The sequence below is a fragment of the Corylus avellana genome, chromosome 5, assembly GCF_965113065.1.
Source record: "Corylus avellana chromosome 5, dhCorAvel1.hap1.2, whole genome shotgun sequence".
Taxonomy (NCBI): Eukaryota; Viridiplantae; Streptophyta; class Magnoliopsida; order Fagales; family Betulaceae; genus Corylus; species Corylus avellana.
In genome coordinates, this window is record NC_142494.1 from 7,335,946 (window position 1) to 7,358,531 (window position 22,586).

Here is a 22,586-nt window from a genome sequence, read left to right on the forward strand (position 1 = left end):
GATCGTTAGTGGTGACTCGCCGGACGCCGATAATGAGGGGTCAAAAGCAGCGACCTTCATAGTCGCCGTTGATAAAGGGTCAATAGCGGCGACTCTGAAGGTCACCGCTAATGACATGAGAAAAATAAAAATAAATAATAAATAAATAAATTTTAGGTTTTATTATATATAATTATAGGCCAAACTTACCATTAAACTCTTACATCATACAAGTATTTTTACTATGCAGTGCGACACTGCATAGTAAAAAAATTAAAATTAAAAAAGACATTCTAATGACATTATCGGAGGTGACTTTTTGGGGCGATGCTATTGATCCTACATATATAATAGAAATAATATGTCATTAGTTATTTTATATTAATTATTGGTCAATTTTTTATTTTTCTATTTTCTATTCTTATTTATTTCTTTATTTCTTTTTCACAATGTCCGGAGACCTCAATATATGATTTTGATCCAAACATTTCTCACAATGTCCATTAGTCCGATCGATCATAAAAAACCCCTTTAGAAATGATGTCCATGTTGTCCAAGTGAATTAGTTTGTGATTGATCGTAAGACAATGAAATGATTGATCCAATTTAACACAATTGAATGTTCAATCGAACATCCGATTGCTCTGATTGCATTAGTTCGATTGATCATGATAATCTCAATCGATCGATCTAAGTGCATTAGTTTAATCGATCGTGATACAATCAAATGATTGATCCAATTTGACACAATTGAATGTTCGATCGAACATCCGATTACTCTTAGTGTATTAGTTTGATTGATTATGATAAGATCAATCGATTGATCATTAGTCCGATTGATCGTGATAATCTCAATCGATCGATCCAAGTGCATTACTTTGATCAATCGTGATATAATCAAATGATCGATCCAATTTGACACAATTGAATGTTTGATCGAACATCCGATTACTCTTAGTGTATTAGTCTGATCAATCATGATAAGATCACTCGATCGATCATTAGTCCGATTGATTGTGATAATCTCAATCGATCGATCAAAGTGCATTAGTTTGATCGATTGTGATACAATCAAATGATCAATCCAATTTAACACAATTGAATGTTTGATCGAACATCCGAATACTCTTAGTGTATTATTTTGATCGATCATGATAAGATCAATCGATCGATCAAAGTACATTAGTTTGATCGATCGTGATACAATCAAATGATCGATCCAATTTAACACAATTGAATGTTTGATCGAACATCCGATTACTCTTAGTGTATTATACTAATCGATCATGCTAAGATCAATCGATCGATCATTAGTCCGATTGATCGTGATAATCTCAATAGATCGATCCAAGTGCATAAGTGTGATCGATCGTGATATAATCAAATGATCGATCCAATTTGACACAATTGAATGTTCGATCAAACATCCGATTACTCTTAGCGTATTAGTCTGATCGATCATGATAAGACCCATCGATCGATCATTAGTCCGATTGATCGTGATAATCTCAATCGATTGATCCAAGTGCATTAGTTTCATCGATTGTGATATAATCAAATGATTGATCCAATTTGACACAATTGAATGTTCCATCGAACATCTGATTACTCTTAGTGTATTAGTCTGGTCGATCATGATAAGATCAATCGATCGATAGCACTTAGAGAAACAAGCATAAAACGACTCCATGTGTTGTAGTTTTCCTCTAACAGTGGACTACCAACAAGATTGAGAGCTGGATTCTCTCCATTACTGGGGAACAAAGTATCAAAAGGATCGAGAGATTGAATGTTTGAAATGGTGTTTACAAAAGCGGAAGAAGAAGAAGGGATAACCAGTTCTGGTGCCATTGAAGAGACAAGCTTCACAAAATCGTGACGGGCTTTGATGCCATGTCAAAATATAGATTGTTGTGTATTGAAGAAGTTGCAGAACATAACAGAAAGAACAGAGCAGAGAAGAAGAAGATTAAACAAGATGAGAGAGAATCTGAGGATTGTATTCTCTGTATATTAAATCTTAATCAAATACAATGAAGAAATTCAGCTTATATACTCGCATACACTTTATAACAGAACTTAACAAACAAACTAACTTAACTAATCAATATACAAAATGAACAAGAAGTTCAAACCGACTAAACTGAAAAACGAAGTTACAAAGTTACAAGCTTGTTTAACACGCGCATATATTTGATACAGCAAGCCATCGTATCTCTCTCTCATTTCCTGTCTTTTCAGGTATAGATTTTTCGAGTGACTTCATTTTCTTTGGTTTTAATTTTTTGAACTAACTGAAGGTTTTGATTTTGATTCTTTGATTTTGAACACTTAGTTCTTTGATTTTGCATTTATTTTCGAGTTTGGTTCTTTGATTTTGCATTTATTCTCGAATTTGTTGTGCAATTGTAAATCTGCACAACAAATTTACAAATGCTGGATTAATATATAATGGTTAAGAGCATCACAAACTCAAAAATCGTAGGATTACTGAAAAGCACAACTTACAGCATCAAGTTTTGTACCAAAAAAATAAAGTTAAGTACAACTAGCTGGATATATATGTGATCCATTAGACAGGGTAATAAAGTCTAAGCTACAACAATCAAGCAATTACTTTTAAGAGGCCAAGATAGGAACTTCTTTATGTTTGATATGAACTTAACTAATCAAAAAATAAAGAAATCAAAATGCAAGAGTAAGAAATAGTAAGAAATAAGAAGAGGTGTAGGTGATGATGAGCAATATTGAAGCATCTGTTCTGCATCTCTCTACTGTTTTTTGGCTGAACAACCCTTTGATGTGCTGCATCTATAGTACCCCCTGCAGAAAGTAATTACAAGTAAAAGAAATTTTGAGAATTGTAGATGAGGAGTAACAAGAGAGAAAGTGAGGGGAAAAATTAATGATGTCCACAAGAGTAGCTGCATCATCTTCTTATGGCTAATATTTTGACCTTGTCTATTTTTTGCTGCATAATTTTACCTTTCGAAACCAGCCTATTTTTGGCCGAACAACTCTTTTATCTTGGTCATTTTGAGCATCAATTCAGACAGATGGTGGTGTGAGATATGCTGCTCTTTATCTAATTGATGCCTTTAAGTCGGTCTTGATGCACTTTGCCGTGCACTTTCTCTTTTGATACTTATCCCTATTTATTTATGATCATGCCTCCAATTTTGGAAGACCTGAAAACCATAGCATCTTTTCTTGATGGAAATGGATAGGCTACTAAAACATCTTGGAGGGTAAGAGAATCTTGCCTATCACTTTTTTTATAATTTTTTATAACAAATTTGGTTTGTATTAGAAGGTTAGAACTTCAAACAGTTTTTGGGGTAATTACATTTTCTCCCCATGAACTACAACGCATTTTCACTTTTTGCCCCCATTAACTACCAACCTTACTGCTCGACCCCTATAAACTACCATTTTGTGTCCAAAACCCCATTTCCGCTAGTCAAAGGCGTTAACTTAGACGGTCAAAGTGACAATGCGTTGTAGTTCATGGGGCCAAAGTGACAATGCATTGAAGTTCATGGGGGCAAAATGACAATGAATTGTAATTCATGGGGGCAAAGTGACGGGTAGACCGTCCGAGTTAATGCCTTTGACTGACAGAATGGGAGTTTTGAACACAAAATGATAGTTCATGGGGGTCGAGCAGTAGAGTTGGTAGTTTATGAGGGCAAAGTGAAAATGCGTTGTAGTTTATGAGGAAAAAAGATAATTACCCCATAGTTTTTTGTTTAAGAACTTTTGAGTTAGTGAACCTTTCTTGTAGGACTTTACAAATTTCCTTTGCTCAATTTTGGGTTCCTTTTTTTAATTTATTTTTTATAATCTATAGTTTTCTTGTTTTGCTAGTGAGATGGGGGCCAAGGCAAAGAAAGCCATGATCGAAGAAGAATTTGAAGAAGGCTTCTTCTCAGTTAGTGGCTTCTGCTCGTAAGACCGAAGCTGCTGATTTTTTTGGTACGCTGGTTATGTCTTTAACATTCTAGATTCTGTTTATGTTTTGATTAACTTGTTTGTTAATTACGTTATCACTCTTTTACATGCATTGTTTTGTTGACATATCATTGTTTTGGTAATTATCATTGTTTGTTAATTACGTTATCATTGTTTTGTTGATAACCAAGTCTATGGGGTTTGTCCATTTTCTGACTGGGTAATAAGGTGGTTTTTTTCAGGTTTCTTTACACAATTCGGTATTTGGGGTGTCTTTTGTTTGGTTTGGTTTGGTTTATGCAATCTTACTTTTCATGGTTGCAGGTGACATTAATAAGACCCCTTTTTTATGTTGTCTTTCTAGTTGGTGTATTGGGCATATTCTACAAGTTAGGTTGGACCTGTTAATTAGTAAGCTCCATTCTTCTGTTGGTATTAAAAAACTATGTTCATTACAAAGGTGATAAAAAACCATATATAGAATGTAGCTCATATTCTTCTCTTTAAAGACCTCAGAGTCCTCAAACTCCAACTTATCACTCATAGAGGTATTAAGGGTTTTACCCTAAGCATTTTTAAAGTAAGACAACCAAACCTAACAAGCCCAAAGGGCCAAAGCCCAAGCACTCATAGCATTTAATGTAATGTGATATAAATGTGAAAATAAATTTAAGTGTTATGTAAGTATGTTGTGTTTGAGTAATGCTAGTAACTACATTATTATTTCACAATGTTAACATGATAGCTAGTTTTATTAACCCTTTGATCAATTATTGTTATATAAAAAAAAAACTCAAAGGATTTGTTTAGACTATCACGTTAATATTGTTTGACAGTTGTAGAATAAAAATATGGTTTATAGCATTACTTTTGTGTTGTGGCTTGTTTGTTAAATTTTTGGGTTAATAACTTTTTTAATACCTAAGTTTGCAGTTTTTTATTTTTTCCGTTTAGGTTTCTAAAATAGTCAAAAATGATACCTAACTTATTGGAAAAGATGAGGTTGATATCTCCATTAGATTCTGTGAGAGAAAATTAACGATCTGCCATGTGTTACTCCAAAAATATGCCATGTGTCCTAAAAATTTACCAAAAAAAAAAAAAAAAAAAACACTAAACTAAACCTAAAAAAAAAAAATAAAAAAAAAAAAAAATTGAAAATTGCATAGGGGTGGCCGGCCACCACCATTTTGGCCATTGGGGATCAAAGGCCAAAAAGAGAGTTGCCGAAACCAATCCCAAGGGCCAAAAAGGGGGTGGCTCCCAAAGCCCTTGGGGGTGGTTGGCCACCCCCATTTTGGCCATGAGGTGGCTTTGACCATCCCTGCCGGCGACTGGGGGTGGCTGAAGTCACCCCATAGTGGGTCATCCCCAAGGCCAAAGAGGGTGGTTTTAGGCACCCCCATTTTGGTCATGGAGGTGGCCAAACCACCCCAAACGGCCTTGGAGGTAGGGGTGTCAAAAAAAAAAAATAGGGTACCAATCAGGAAACCAAGTACCAACCGGTTTCCCAGATACCGGTTGGAAAAAATCAGTAATCGGGTACCCGGTTCCGGTTCTGATTTTTGGCACTTGGTTATAATCGGGTATCCGTTATAATCGGGTAACCGGATATATATATATATATATATATATATATATATTAATTTTTAATTTTTTTTAGGACATTTTTAAACATTGAATTTTTATGGCATTTGTAAACATTGGATTTTAAGGGCATTTTTAAACAATGAAGTTTTATGACATTTTTAAACATTGGATTTTTATTTTTTTTAGGCTCAAAAAGCCAAAAACAATGATTTTTTAAGGATTTTTATTTTTTTATTTTTTTGAACAATCACAACAAAGCCCAACTTATTGGGACAAAAATGCTAATTGTGTTTTTAAAAAATGGGCAAAAAAGTTGTTAAATTAGGCACAAAAATTAGACCAAATACCTCAAATAAGCTCAAAAATTAAGCCCAATACCTAAAATAAGTCCAAATAATTTTTTTTTTTTAAATGGCTACCCAGTTGAGATAGCCGGGTACCAGCAGGAACTGGCCAGTTATTGAATAACCGGGTGCCTGGTTTTAGCCAATAACCAAGAACCAAGACCAGGTTGACACCTCTACTTGCGGGTGGTTCGAGCACCCCCAGACCGGCCTTGGGGGTGACTAATCACCAAAATGGGGGTGGTCGGCCACCCCATGCAATTTTCAATTTTTTTATTATTATATTATTATTTTTAACTATTAATTATTTTTATTTTTAGGACAAGTGGCATATTTGGGGAGTGACACGTGGCAGATCGTTAATTTTCTCTCACAGAATTTAATGGAGGTGTCAATTTCGTCTTTCCCATAGGTTAGGTACCATTTCTGACTGTTTTGGAAACCTAGGGAAAAAAATAAAAAATTGCAAACCTAAGTACTAAAAAAGTTATTAACCCTAAATTTTTTTTAAAAAATTTATAAAGAGCAAACATAAAGGAGGAAAAAAGAAGAATAATTCTACTATTCACACTCAAATGACACCCACTAATATGGTGTGTTTTAAGTAACTTTCGATATTAACAACTGAAAAAACAAATAAATAAAGAAAAACTACTTAAAATATGCTTCGTCAATTAATATAACATAAATATAATAAATAATTTTAAAAAGTAGCATTACTTGAATAAAAAAAAAAAAAAAGGTGTTACAGTTAGGGGTGGGCAGATTAACCGTTTACCGCCTACCGATAGCTTACAGACCACCACCAAACCGTAATCGACTGACAATCGACTTCTGGTGGTCGGTAGGCAGAATAAAAATACTGTTTCGCCATCGATTTGGTTAGGTAGGTGGTAGAATTTTTTTTTTTTTTTTGTCAATTAACTGACAATTAACTAACTTAACCGGTTTTGCAAGTGAATTTTATCTGGTAGGTAAGGTTCCTTATTGAGTTTGTCTAGCTGATTTTATGGTTGTCCTTTTGGTCGGTGTTAAATGACTTTACTTCTTTTTTTTTTTTTTTTTTTTAATTTATAAAGCATATGCTTTAATTATTCTATAGTTACAAGCAAGTTGATAGATCTTAACATAAAAACTTATAACTGACAATTAAACGACTAATCAATTAACAAAATAAGTCGAAACTATTCATTGTCGGTATAAAGTTGATTAATTAACCGATTTTTATGGATCGATAGGCAAAAATATCCCTACCAATACCGACCGAACCGATACCTACTTCTAGTTACCAAACAAACCTGATCTTTAGTTAGGTTGCTCCACTAAGTCGAAGTACATAAAATAAGTAAATAATAAATAGTTAAAATAAATTGATTGGCTAGATTGCAGTATAGCCATCCAAATGGTAATACCGCACTAACCCTGAAAAACGAATAAAAAAAATCAATGTCAAGAAGACCTGCCTGCACGGCACTCCAATCACTATCTGTGGATATTGTATCCCCCTAGATAATAATTTAATAAAGGACCTACTTTATTTCTCATCTCTTTCAAACTTTGGCCAAAAAAGTAATACAAAATTTATTAATTATAATATAATTAGATTATAACCCGCGTTATACGCAGAATTTTTTATTATAATTTAATAAAGAATAGGTTAAAAAAAGGGTTGAACTTTTAAAAAAAATAGATTCACGACACATATCACAATTTTAAGATATTTTTGAAATGGGTTTCAGGTTATATATATATATATATATATATATATATGCTAGTTTGGTAGAAGATTACGTTCTCCATCGATCTCCATAATCTTTGCAAAATTCATTACTTATGAGAAGATTTAAACTAGATATGGTCAGTTGACTTATGATTTTTTTTTAACTCAGTGGGATTTAACCTCTCAATGAATGATCCCAATCTGACAAGTGACAACCCGTTCTAAATAAGACATATATATATATATGAAGGAACCAAAAGCATTCTACTATTTCTTTACACGTTCTTTTTGTACCTTTCGGAGTCAATATGATCTGATGACTGAAAATAGGCTAATGCACCACTTTGGATCCAAAGTGGATAGGATTTCAATCCTCACAAACATGATCCTTTGCGAATGGGAGGGCAACAAGTCCTCTGAAGATCTGGATTCTTTATGTGGGTCAACTAGTTTGTCATCTATGTGCAACTTGGGAATATGGTATTGGAATTTCAGTTGATGAGAGGATGTGTTTGGTGTCATTCTTTTACATATTTTTTTGTCAATCTCTTTTGTAAAGTTACCATTGAATACGTGGGACCCATATGTGGGTTTCACATTTTCAATGGTAAATTTGTACATCGCTTGCACCGAGATTGTTGGGTGGTCTTGAGCCTCTCTCAACCCAAAAAGTTAGCTGAAGAAATAAGGCTTTCTCTCACACTTATAAAGCGACCGCCAGCTCCTTCCACAACCGATGTGGGATAACTTGAACAATCTCCCCTCTCACACATTAGGCCCTGGGTCGGTGCAGGGACAACCCATTTCTCGCGTTGACTATTGGGCTAAGACTTGTTAGTTGAACCTGAACTCTAATACTAGTGTTGGGTGGTCTTGGGCTTTTCTCAATCCCAGAAGGTAGCTTAAGAAGTGAGGCTTTCCCTCACACTTATAAAGTGACCACCAGCCCCTTCCACAACCGATGTGGGATAACCCCAACAGAGATGAATAAAAGATTCACAAGATAATGAAAGCAAATGTTTCTCCAAGAAAATTAATAAATCAAGTCACATAATTCTTAGTTTGAATTTTTTTCACTTATTATCTTTGGTATATCAAGTATTTATCTTGTTGGACCCATGACCCTCAGCCCAATAGACTCTAGCTACATCGAACGATTTACTAATCCCGGTTGGTCCCTTCAAGCAATCACACAGGCCGAATGGAAGAACAATTATAAGGAGTCATTACCCTCAACAACAATAATCTACCTTAGGGCTGAAATAATAACAGCCTGCTAACCGTCCTAACTGGTAAACCCCCTCCCCCCCCCCCTCCCAACACACACACACACACACACACACATATGTGTGTTTGGTAGATTATTTGGAAAAACTGCTAATCGCCTATATATATACATGAAACAACGTCGTATGTAGCAGGGTATTACTATATTACCGTAGAAATGACGTTTTTTTTTTTTTTTTTTTTTTTTAATTTTTCTTTCTTCTCCTTTTTTCCTTTTTAATAGTTGCTAACTGCTGATTAACCATCTAGACGGTTAGCGGAGGCTATTAGCCGGTTTTACTAACCGCCTAGGTGGTAAATGTAATACCCCGATAAAAACACCCGTTTTAAAAGATTAATGACTGCCTATGACAAACGGTTAATGTTTTCATAAAACATAGTTTTAAAACAAAAGACCTAATCCCCTTGTTAGTAACCCATCCCCTAGAGGTTTCCAAGCCCAAACCTAGAAACTTCACTCTCTACCGAACGTTTGCTAGGGACCACATGAACATTCGCTCCTAACCTTAGTACGAGCGTTCGATAGGGGACCACGCGAGCGTTCGTTGACTTGTCTTTGAGCCAGTGGGTGATACCCCAAAACGTATGCCTGAACCCTTTTATCCAACGTGTAATAGTATCCGAATGTTCGCCTAATAGTACCCGAACATTCGCTGACACATTAAAAAGCAGTTTTAACCCATTCTCTACCTTTTCAGAGCAAGGCACGTCCCCAAGCTCCTATATAAGCCATGCCTTCCACCCTTAGCCTTCCCTAGCCTCAGAAAAAACCCTAACCCTAGTGTGAGAAGTGACTTGGAGAGAGAGAAGGTAGAAAGTTTGGTGCTTTTGCCATCTTCTAAGGTAATCTCCTTACCCATTCCCTTGCCTTTTGATTATTGTTACTAGCATTACAAGTTTAAAGATGTTTTGACAAGCCCTTGCACCTATTTCCTTACAAGAACCAAGAATGTTTTGAAAGAGTTTTTAACCATTCTCTTATTGCTTTGATTTGCATGATAGCATGATGTGTTGCCTTGCATGTGTCTTCTTAGTAGCCTAGGGTGAGATATATCAACCCTTAGTTTTAGACAGAAGTCTCAAAACACAATTTGAAGCTTTTACCCGGAAGCCCGAACTCATTGGATGAACGTTCACTTTGAGCCTAAGCGTTCAACCAAAAAGTAAGGCATCTGCCCCTTAGGTCCAAATGTGCAATATTAGGGGTTCAACGACCCCTTTTGATAGATAAGACTTAGTAACATCCTCGTAGGAGTTCTCTAGTACTGCGCATAACAATGTGTCGTATTTTGCTATAGCAAGAACTTGTGATGTTAAAGGACTCAAGCGAGTGTGCAAGGAAAGTAAACGCCTACAAACACTTTCCTTAAAAATGTACGATATGTGAGTTGATTGAGCATGCATATGATATAAGCAAATCTACATTTTTATATAACTTTGTAACTGCTTTAATAACTGGTTGATAAGATGCATTGTATGACATGGTACATCGGTACGTACGGTATAATGGACATAGGCTTACTATATATGCTTGATTTTATGGTAAAAAATGTGTGTGTTTATATGTTCGTGGATCCAATGGTTATTTCGTGATCGGCGCAACCTTAACGGGCAGGTTACTACAGGACGTACATCATTAGTAGCATGGGTTACGCGAGGTCGGACTTGGTCGGGTTGCTAGTGTTATGGACGGTTGCGTATAATGGTTGGGGCACCGGCATTATATTATAAGTCCCTCGGTACAACACCAACCCTGCTGAGAATTTGTAATATCTCGGGTAGACCATATATGATAGATATGACCTATAAAGCACTAGTTTCATGCATTAAAACATACAGGCGATTGCCACTGGAAGTACACTCGTTTCTCTCAACAAAACAATGTTTTTATGGTGTATTAACAAAGACAACACCCCTTTCAAATGTTTACTAACATTGCACATTTATTTCTGCTTAATAATAACTGGCTTATGTCATACCCAATTGTGAGGTTTACTTACTAAGTCGCTAGACTTACGCAGTTATTACTTTTGTAGGAAACCTGTTTCTAGAATCAAAGTCGTTAGACTTTGCATAAGAGAGATCTTCACATTGTTATCAGGTTTGCTTAAGCTATTGTTAGTTGCTCTGTGTCTTGTTTTAAGGATTATACTTGTCCCTGTAATGATTAATAGACTTTTCAGATTTATTTTACCTTCCTATACATTAACTTTGATGATGCTTAGAGGGCGGTCTCCCATTTACCCACCAGTTGGTTAAACTGGGGTAATTACCAGTAACCCTACTAGACTGGTAAATGCTAAATTTGGGAGTGTTACTGTTAAGACGGTTTCGATTAATGGTTTTAGCTAACAATCACTAACCATAACCCCCTTTTCACCCCTAATAACCTTCTTGATATTCTTGGCAGAAGGTAAGGAACGACAAAGGGCCAAAAGGTGAGAATCTCGTTCTCTTATTCCAATGAGCCCAACTCTACCAAAAAAAGGGCAAAAAGAAGGAATCTTCCTATAAATACAAGTAGCATGACTCTCCTAGGTAAGAGATCCATATGCTCTAACCATTCTCTTAGAGGTTTTCCCTCTAATAGATTTAGCCCACTAACTTAAACATTTGAGTTGTCTTCCACTGGCACACTCCATAAGGTCCTTCACACTTACTCTCCTTCATCTTCATTGTAGGCTCCTTCTATCCAAGTTCGGATGCGGTCAACTGCACAAGCAATTTGATGCCATTTGTGAAAAATGTGATTATTGATTCTAAAGAAAAAGACCGCATGTTGAACACCAAATCAAGGAGTTTTAGGATGAATGACACCCTTAGGACTTGCGAATCTCTTCCATTGAGCTTCAATTGAAACAAATGGCTCGTAAAATGAACATGATTATGTAGTAAAATCAAGGGATGTTAATTCAATTCAATCATTGAAATTTGGAGTCGTTGTACCACAATTAGTGAGCACCCAACTTGCACCATGAAATGGAGGGCAATATTGTGGATGGTGAGAAGGGTGCAACTAGTAGAGACTAGAAAAATCAAGAACAATTAGCTAGCGGAGGAGCGAAAGACACGGAAGTGACCCTACAGGGCATCCCTGTATGTACTGAGCTGGTGAATGACCCAATGGTGCAAAAATGGGTGGGTTTTACAACATGGGTTCTTATTTAGGCATCATCAAACACATTGTTTTGTGAAACATTGAGGCATGACAGGGTCACAAGGTCATATGGTTGTCATTCAGCCCGCCCACACCTTAACAATCAAGGCATACCAACCAAAAGTCCTAACTCTATCCTATGCTCTAGTCTTTCACAATTAAAGACTACTTGCATCGTCACCTATTTTTGGATCATATTTAGTAGTCAACAGAGCCAAATGCTCTGATACTATTTTGTAACGCCCCCAAATTAAAACTGATTAAATTCGATCCATTTGGAGAGTGTTGCTAGCAATACCTCCAAACTGGTTAACCAGTAACCAACTAGTAGCACTACCCATAAAATTATTATAGTAAAAACATGCGAAAAGCGGAAATGCATGATTTGAGGCCACTAGTAATATGATTATACATTAATGACATTATGAAACATCAATTTCAAACTCAGAGTTTCCAACAACATTATATAAACAAAACATAAACAACTATTTAACTAAACTTGATAATACAAGTCCTTCGTTTATTGTCTTTTACCAAGAAATGGGTACCAAGAGAGGATCAAAACAATTGATCAAGGGAAATGTTACAGGTATCAATAAATAAGCTACACATAAGTTTGATACCAAATTTTTAGTAAAAAATTGGGGTAATTATCATTTCCCTCTATGAATTACCACTCGATTACTATATACCCCCATCAACTACTAACTTTACATTATAACCCATCAAACTACCATTTCGTTACCAAAACCCCATTCCGTTAGTCAAGGTCGTTAAGTCGGATGGTCAACCTATCACGTGCACGTAAAGTTGGTAGTTGATAGTGGTATATGGTAATTGAGTGGTAGTTCATGGGGAGAAATGATAATTACCCCCCAAAAAATGCATACATATTCTCGGCATGTGACGCGCACATGATAGGTGGACCGTCCGACTTAACGACCTTAACTAACGGAAGGGGGGTTTTAATAACGAAATGGTAATTTGATGGGGTCGTACTGTAAAGTTAGTAGTTGATAGAGGTATATGGTGATCGAGTGGTAGTTTATGGGGGGAAAAGATAATTACCCATAAAAAATTTGATACCCACAGCATATTTTTTGTAATGAGCTTTTATTGTTTTGTTTTTGTTTTTAATTCCGTAGCACGTAAAGCACGGTATACGTACAATATGTGTTGTTAATTGTCCACATCTTCTCCACATACTATCATTAGGTGGTAAATTTTTTCTAAATTATGAAGATGCACTTCAACTAATTCATAGACACATAGAAATAAATTAAAATATAACAAATGTCAAGCTTCACCAATTAGGTTCTCCAAAATTCAACTTATGTCGGGATTGTTTTCAAAATAGCATTGTAGACGGTCGAATCAAAGGTGGGCTTAGTGTACCTTATCGATCCCTCCCCATTTCCATGAAAGTGCAGAGAAGCAAGTCCTGCCCTTTAAGTTGCTTGTGTGCTGCACCCTAACAACCTTACGATTTGACTTCTTTCAGGAGTGAGCCTTAATGGAAAGACTTCTAAGTCCAAGTCCTTGTCCTTTAGCTGCCAAAAAGCTTGGCCGCAATATATACAGTAAAATTATACGGTGCATGCTTTCCCATTGAAAAAAGCAATGAATTTCGCAGGTATAATTCAAAGGCACCTCCGAAACTCCGCGTCCCACTGCCTTAATCGATTACCAGCAGCCACCCACGAAACTACGTGCCTATTGCGACCAAAAACAGACAAATAGTGCGCTATGTATGACACTTCACACTACCTTATTAATAAAGCATGTCTATATATATATATATATATATATGACAAATTACAGTTTACACTTTAAAGTTGATATCGGTTTTTAATTCGAACACTAAAGTTTTAATTTTTGTAATTTATCCCAACAAAATTTTAAATTTTTGTAATTTGACCAATTGTATTTAAAACTTCTCATATTGCCCATAATTTTTATTTTTTTATTTTTTATAAAAAATTAAAAAAAAAAATTCAAGGTGGCCGTAGCCACCCCTTTGGCCATCTGGCCATTTTCGCACCCCCTCATTTTTTTTTCATAAAAATTAAAAATAAAAAAATAAAAATTAGGGGCAATATGAAAATTTTGGAATAATATTGGTCGAATTGAAAAAAATTGAAACTTTGTGGGAGTGGATTGCAAAAATTGAAACTTTAGTGTTCGAATTGAAAAACACTGTCAACTTTAGGGGGTAAACTGTAATTTTTTCATATATATATATATATATATATATATATATATATATATATAATTTTTTTTATTTATTTTTAGACATATATCTATGGATGGTGACTGAGATTTTTGAAGTGTTTACGTAACCTAGTAATCCTATAGAAAAAAGACTGCTTTGTCTGGATCGTCTCGTGCTTGATCGCTTCATTTGTAGTTAGCTAGGATGTCTTTTTCCTTCCTTACGTACGGAGAAAATTCAAGAAACACAGTAGGTGAAGAATTCTAAAATGACTTGGCATATAAACTTACAGTTTTAGTGGCGGATTGATCTTTGGAGATTTAAGTGATATTTATGGTGGTTCTTTTGGTTGTTGTGAATGTTACACCCACTTTGAGGATATCTCTATTATTAAAAATCTTGTAACTCATAATTCAAGCAAAATCATTTCCTCTAGAGTTTATTATTTATTTTTTTTTTAAGAAAGGGATAAAGTGTTGCTGTTTAAAATTTAGTTAGGGAAATAACATTTTATTTTAGGTAATTTGATTGAGTTTGGATTATAAGATTTTTTACTTTATTTACCTGAGTGTAATTGTATTTACTTTTGGTTCAAGATCAGTTTCGTATATTGGAATGGTAATGAGATTACTACTATATTTTCTAGTTTTTTTTTTTTTTTTTGGAAGAAATATAGAACTTCTATTGATGAAATTTCATGAGCATAAAACTCTTACGCCATAGAGCATACAACTCTTAAAAATCATAGCCAAAAGTTATGAAAGTTACAAAGTCATAAGAATGACTTTAAGCTTTCGCTAACCCACTAACCCATGTGCAATTACATTTAAGGAACAAATCTGCTTTGTGCATACTAGATTTAGGACATGGGTAGCCCAAATACAAAAAAAAAAAAAAAAAAAAAACAACTAGAAATTAAAAATCCGGCCGTGAGATTAAGCCCCCATACCAATCTACTTCATCCTCAAATGGAAGGCCAGGACAACAAATTCATCCTCAACCCGAAGGCCAGGATAAACAAAATAAAAAACAAAAAACAAAAAACAAAATAAAAAACTCTACAAGTAGCAGCGGAAGAGCACGATATCGTAGACATCCCTTCGGAAGACACTTTTTGGCCAAAGAAGACGATCAGATCTAAGCTTAAAGAGACTAGATCTGGATCTAGATCTAGATCTACAAACTAGATTTAAAGCAATTCGCGAGAAACAGAGACCTATGAAGCTTACAGAAAAGACACCGAGTTACCATAAAGTGGGAAGAGAGAAAATCTAGATCTAGATCTTTCCTCCTCTTAAAGTTTTTCTTGATGTTGTCTAGAAGAAAAGAGAGAAAGTTTTTCTTTCTTTCTTTGACACGTGATTTACACATAAAAATTCTAAGAATAAGAAGTTGAAAAAGTATTCAGTATGTGAAACTTCAAGTAGATAAGTATAACTTTTAACACACAAGTTTATGACTTTAATTTTTTCACATAAAATACATGAATTAAGTTGAAACTCTAGATGTAAAAGTTTGGTAGAATTTTAGATGAATAAATAAAGTTGACCTTAAATCATCAAGATCTAGGATTTTCGATCAGCAACTATCCTTTGGATTTGTAAATTACTTTTTTTGTTTTTGTGAAAAATGTCTAGTAAGTTTTTGTTTTGCCCAAAGAGTGACGCTGACAGAATTAAGTTTGTTTTGTCATCATATGATTGTAGTAAAAATTGAGAATTGAGGATTTTTTTTTTTTTTTTTTTTGAATAAAGGACTCATCTCATTCAAAAAATTATCTGGGGAAATACAACATCTAGAGCATAAAGCTCTAAATACCAAGAGCTAAAAAAAGCTCTAAACAATAAGAGCAGATTGCTCTAAAACAACTATATCATGAACAACCTCCGGGACTTCTTCCATCCAAATTTTATCAACCCCCGTAATTTCAGCTGCCCTTGCCAATCCATGAGCTGCTTCGTTTGCGGCACGGCGTACATGTTCCGTTCTCCAGCTCCTAAAACCCGGCAAAATAGCATGGATATCTTCAATAATTTGGCCAAAATTACACCAACTTGCCCCTTCTCTAATTGCTTGGACCACTGATTTGGAATCACCTTCCAACATAATATTGTGGAGGCCCAAAGCTCGACAAAATTCCACGGCGCAAAGAGCCCCCATCGCCTCCGCCACTGTAGGGTCCGGACGTCCTTCGAAGGCAAAACATGCGGCTGCACACACTTGGCCCATGTAGTCCCGAACGATGATGCCCACACCATACCGCCTGGAAACTGGTTTCACCGACACATCCCAGTTGGCCTTGTATGTGTCAAAAGCTGGCGCTGTCCACCGCAGGAGAGGAGCAGGCTCGTTGGGTGCTGTCTCGGCTTGGTCCTCCTGCTGCTCAACAGATTTTTCCCATAGCTGCCATTGTGTCTCTGCCTCTTGTGCCAACGCCTTTGGGTGCTTGAAAAGCCCACCATGTATGACTTCATTTCTTCTCTTCCATATATCCCGAGCAGTACAAGCAAATATTCCCATCTCTTCCGTGGTACACCTGCAAGACAAAAACTCAAAGATTTCCAAAAAATCGTCCTCCATACAAGCACATTTCTGCAGTGACCTGCGGCTGGTACTCCATACGTCCTGCGCTGCTGGGCAGACCCAAAGTGCATGGGAAACTGTCTCACTTGCTCTAGTGCAAAATATACACGTAGCATCCTCCAACACCCTTCTAGCTTTAAGGTTTACTTTTGTGGGGAGAATATTATTACATGCCCTCCATATGAACATCTTCGTAGCATTAGGCACCCTCAAATCCCATATAGTCTTCCAAATATTTTTGAGCCTCGATTGATTTGAGCCTCCACCACAATTTTCTGTCTTTCTATCAAGCTCCAAATAGTATGCACTTCTCACCGAAAATTCTCCAGAGCTTGTGAACTTCCAAATTAATCTGTCATGCTTGTTATATCTACTCAGTGGCAGTCCACAAATTAATTCCGCTTCTTCTTCCCAAAATATTTCCTTGATCAGAGGAATATTCCACCTTGAAGATGACGGTTCAATCAATTCACACACCTTTGCTTCTCTTGAGAGGATTTGGCAAGGAGATTGAATAGAATAAGAAGATGGAGTTGGAATCCATTTGTCTCCCCAAATTGACACTGATTCTCCATTCCCAATACGCCAAATTAAACCTGCAAAAAATAAATCCTTAGCCGCAAGTATGCTTCTCCAAGCCAAGGACGGTCTACTTCCCACTTTGGCCTCCTTAAGGGTACCATGTGGGAAATACTTGGCCTTTAGAATTTTGGAAGCCAAGCTGTCTGGCTGAGTTATTAATCTCCACAATTGTTTAGCAAGAAGCGCCTTGTTGAAAGCCTGGAGGTCACGGAAGCCTAACCCCCCTTGTGACTTAGCCCGACCCATTTTTTCCCAAATCATCCAATGTATTTTCTTCTCATTCTCCTTATTCCCCCACCAAAATTTCTGCATAATGCCATTGATCTCTTTACATAAGGCTTTTGGGAGCAAAAAAATGCTCATGCTATACGTGGGAATAGCTTGAACTACGGCTTTTAATAAGATCTCTTTTCCAGCTTGTGAGAGGAGCTTCACCTTCCAATCCGTAACCCGTCGCCTGACTCTCTCTGAGATGCTCTGAAATTCTCTAATTCGAGACTTTCCCACTAAAGCTGGAAGTCCCAGATATGTGTCATACCGTTGGGTGACTGGCACCCCTGCCAATCGAATAATAAGATCTTTAACCTCCCTTCGTGTATTCCGACTGAAAAAGATGGACGTTTTTTCCCTATTCAGCCGTTGTCCCGAAGCCTCTTCATACCCTTCCAAGATTAATGACAGTCGTTGCCAATCCTGTGCAGTGGCTTTACAAAAAATTAGACTGTCGTCCGCAAAAAATAGATGATTCAATCGCGGCCCTTTTGGTGATGTAGGAACTCCTCGGAGACTTCCATTTTGTTCCGCATGCAATAGTTGAGTACTCAGGGCCTCAGCGCACAAAATAAATAGATATGGGGAGATGGGATCCCCTTGCCGAATACCCCGAGTTGGCTGGATGTTACCTTCTGGATTCCCATTAATGATAATGGAGTACCTCACCGAAGAAATGCACTTCATAATAAGGCCAATCCACTTCTCACCAAAACCCATTTTTCTCATGACCTTCTCCAAAAAACACCATTCTAACCGGTCGTACGCCTTGCTCATGTCTAATTTAAGGGCCATATATCCTACTTTCCCCCACATTCTGGAATGCATAGAATGCATAGTTTCATACGCCGCCAACACGTTATCCGAGATGAGCCTTCCCGGGATAAACGCACTTTGATGGGGAGAAATAATATCATTAAGAATCACCTTCAACCTGTTAGCCAATGTCTTTGAAATAATTTTATATAACACGTTACAAAGACTAATAGGTCGAAATTCTGAAACCTTAGAAGGATTATTCTTTTTTGGAATTAACGCAATATGGGTAAGATTTACATCATAATTCAATGTACCCGACTCGAAAAAATTTTTAACGAGAGTACATACCTCCTCCCCAACAGTGGGCCAGTTGTCATGATAAAAACAGGCAGGCAAACCATCCGGTCCCGGAGCTTTTTGACCCCCCATTTGAGCAATAGCGCCGCAAATTTCCTCCCTTGTGACCTCCCTCTCTAGCTGTTCATTCATGCTTGGAGTTACCCTCCTTTCCAACCCATCAAGACACTCCCTTCGACCCCTTGGATTAGATGTAGAGAATAAATTCCGAAAATAATCCGTAAAGGCTTTGACAATATCCGCAGGTGTGGAACATAAACTCCCCTCTTCATTTTCAATTCGGAGAATTTTATTTTTTTGACGCCTTTGTTTCACACTAGCATGAAAAAATTTTGTGTTTTTATCTCCATTTTTCAGCCAGTGTTCTTTTGCCCGTTGTCGCCACTGCAGCTCTTCCTTTTCAATTAATTCATTCACCTCTTGCTGCAACAACTGAATTTTCTCTCCCTCTGGTTGAGTCTCCACCATTTGTAAATTCTTTAACTGCTCCGTTTTCTTCTGTATTTGCTGGTCAACCTGCCCTTTCTCTTTAATCTGCCACCGTTTAATTACCCTCTTGCACTTCTCCACTTTTATTGAGAATGATTGCCATGGATTGGGCCCTGGGCTGTTAACGCTCCATACGGATTGTATTAAGTTTTTATTGCTTGGCTGCTTGCCCCATCCAGCTTCATAAAAAAACCTCTTTTCTACTCTCCTTTGGCTACGCATTGCTACATGGAATTGTACAAAAATTGGGGCATGGTCTGAAGATCGATTTGCCAATACCTCCACTTCATAGTTCTGAAATGATTGCATCCACTTTGGATTGGCTATAGCTCTGTCCAATCTCTCCATAATGAAATGCCCCTCCTCCCTCTTGTTGCTCCAAGTGAACTTTGGACCCACAAATCCCAAATCATAGAGTTGGCACGCCTCCAATGCTTGTTGGAACGCCCTTATCTGCCACCTAGGCCTTTTATTAGCGCCTACCTTCTCCGAGTCTGCGAGAATTTCATTGAAATCCCCCACACACATCCACTCATTACATGATAATGAGCGGAGATGCTGGAGGAGATTCCAAGATTCTTTTCTTTTTGAAGCGTCGGGATTGCCATAAAATCCAGTTAAGGTCCACGGTTGAGCCCCATATTCACTCCTTATTGTAGCATTGATGTGACGGCGGCTATAGTTTTGGATTTCCACCACTCCATCATCCTTCCAAAATAGAGCTAGACCACCGCTCTTTCCCACACAGTCAACGACAAAAACGCTTCCAAATCCCAACTGAAATTTTAATCGTTCCATCCGAGAAGCTGTAAGTTTGGTTTCCATAAGGAAAACCAAACTGGGTTTCTTTTCCTTTACCAAGCGGCAAAGGTCACGAACTGTCCGGAGGTTCCCAAGCCCCCGGCAGTTCCAACTAAGTATACTCATGGCTCTTGGCGGGGCTGAGCACCAGCCACCGCCATCATAAATTCAGCATTTCGTTCCCCTTCCATAACCTTCTTTCCTTTTTTCTTTTCTTTTTCCTTTTTTTCTGGATTCCCATCGTCATCTGCATGCCTTTTCCCCAAGGTTGGTGTCCGGTCAGCCCTTTCAGTAGCCTCTCCCTGTTTCGCTCGTGCTCGTTTTTTCCATGAGCGAATTGGCACACTCCTTGGGCCTACCAGCCCATTTTCCACTCTTGGTGAGAGCTGGTCGCCGCCCACGTGAGAATAAGGCCCAATATTCTCCTTTGTTGGTGAAGAAACTGCATCCCCATAAAAGCCTTCTGACGTGGCCTGATGGGTTTTAAGACCATAATTTCCATCCGTGGCCAGCATTCCTTTCTCAGCTTGTCTGCTTGTCTCATTCAAGCGCATCTTGTCTCCGCAATTCTCTCCCTTTTGCCCCACGTTCTTTCCACATTGAGAAGTAACGGATACCTTCCTTAAATTCCCTTGATCACCGTGCGTTTCCTTCTCTGGAATATCTTGCATTAAGTGATCACGCTGCCCACCAGGGAATACACCAGCTACATCGCCAGGAAAATTAGCGGAATTTAATGAAATCCCACCTTCTTCGCTCCGTGTTTCCTTCCTTTTCTGGCGTCCGTTACTGTCCGAGGTTGAGACTCTCGCCGGCCGGAAAGTAGCTGGCCGTGACTCCGATGCAGAGCCATGAAAGCTGTCCTCTTCATGGAAAAACTCATCCTCGCCATAGTTGCCCCTTCTATTCTCCGAACGTCTTTTGGGCGAGCCTGCTCGCAACCACGGCCCATACTCCGGTTCCTTTGGTTTTCCATGTTTCCAACGTAGTTCCTCATTCACGCATCCCCCAACTCCATGGCGGATAACCCCACAATGAAAACAAAACTTGGGTACCTTTTCATATTGGAAAGGGATCCACAAAGTTTTATTTTTCAGTTTAAGGATTCTCCCTCTCGGCAACGGCTTTAAGACGTTCACTTGGACTTTCACACGGAGAAATTCGCCCCATCCAATGCCATCATCATCTGTGTCGACATCTTCCACAACTCCGATAATTGCACCCAGTTTAAACCCCATCTCTCTTCCCATACACGACAGTGGTAGCTTATACATACGAACCCAAAATGCCGCCGTGTCAAAATTCATCTCACTTGGCGGCGTTACACCATCATATTCGGCCACCGAAAAAAGCTGACCTTCAAAGATCCATGGACGACCCTCCAAAACTCTAATCTTATCCCATTCATGCTCAAAGTCCATCAAAAACGTATTCTCTCCAAGCACCTTAAATTCCAGTGATCCGGTCGGCCTCCAACCTCTTATCAACTTTGCCCTGATAATTCTCTTCCCAATGAACCTGTTAGAGATAAGCTTTCCTACCAGACAATGAGAACCTTTGGCCGTGATCTCTTCCACATCCTCCTCTGCCACCTCAAGTCCATCTTGTTCTTCTTCCGTCAAAGAGAATTTTCCCCATAAAGCCTCCAACTCTTCAGCCATGCCTCTAGATAGTGCCTCCAATCCCAATACAGACAAGAGTGATCCGTAGATTAACCTTCCCACTCACAGACTAGATGAGTTTGTGGTGGAAGAAAATTTGCTTCTCCTCTAGGTTTTCGGGAGCCCTAGAGAGAAAAAAAATCGCTATATGCCTATAATAGTTCCAAAAAAAAAAAGAAAATAACAGATAGGAAAGAGAGAGACTGAGAGACCTTAGTTGCCCCCCAATAATTAAGCAAATAAAAAAATAAATCTGAAAAACTGAAATTTAATTGACATATCAAAATTGAATTTCAAAATAGTGCAGACCTGCCTTTATATATAGGCTAAGTTTGACTACTTTCCAAGCAAAATAATTGGAGAAAAACAAAGAAATAAAAATACAAAAATATCCCTAAAATTGGATACAAGGTAAAATTCTTGTAGACAAAGAAATATCTTCAAATATTATGCCTGATTTCCATTCTTGTACTTGTCTTATTCCCAAAATATTCTTCAAATATTATATCTAGTTATCCTGCATTAGTCCCCCGACTTGGAAATAATTTGTCATCGAATTTGAATTATTTCTTGATTTTTTTTAAAAAAAATTTTAAGAAAAAACATTGAACTTTAAAAATGAACGGAAATAGATAATTTTTTATTTATTTATTTATTTATTTTTTTGAGTTGGCCCAAGGTTTATGTTGTGCTCACACTAGATGAAGATTTTAAGCATTAATAAATGCATATTTTTAATTATTCAAAAAATAAATACATATTTTTAATACCTTTTGCCTTGAGACATCTGTACAAGGTGGGAGTAGTTAAATTCCTGAATTGGTCCAGAGCAAAGAAAAATGGT

General features: G+C 37.3%; 1 protein-coding gene across 1 annotated transcript; it reads right to left on the reverse strand.

Annotated features, from left to right (window-relative positions):
• Positions 1-16,076: 16,076 nt before the first annotated feature.
• On the reverse strand, positions 16,077-21,742 carry LOC132189616 (uncharacterized). Its single transcript, XM_088516708.1, has 3 exons — positions 20,428-21,742; positions 17,841-20,221; positions 16,077-17,552 (listed from the first exon to the last, which is right to left on the reverse strand). Exons 1-3 carry the CDS (start codon positions 21,740-21,742, stop codon positions 16,077-16,079), a joined length of 5,172 nt encoding a protein of 1,723 aa, XP_088372834.1.
• Between the last annotated feature and the right edge of the window lie 844 nt (positions 21,743-22,586).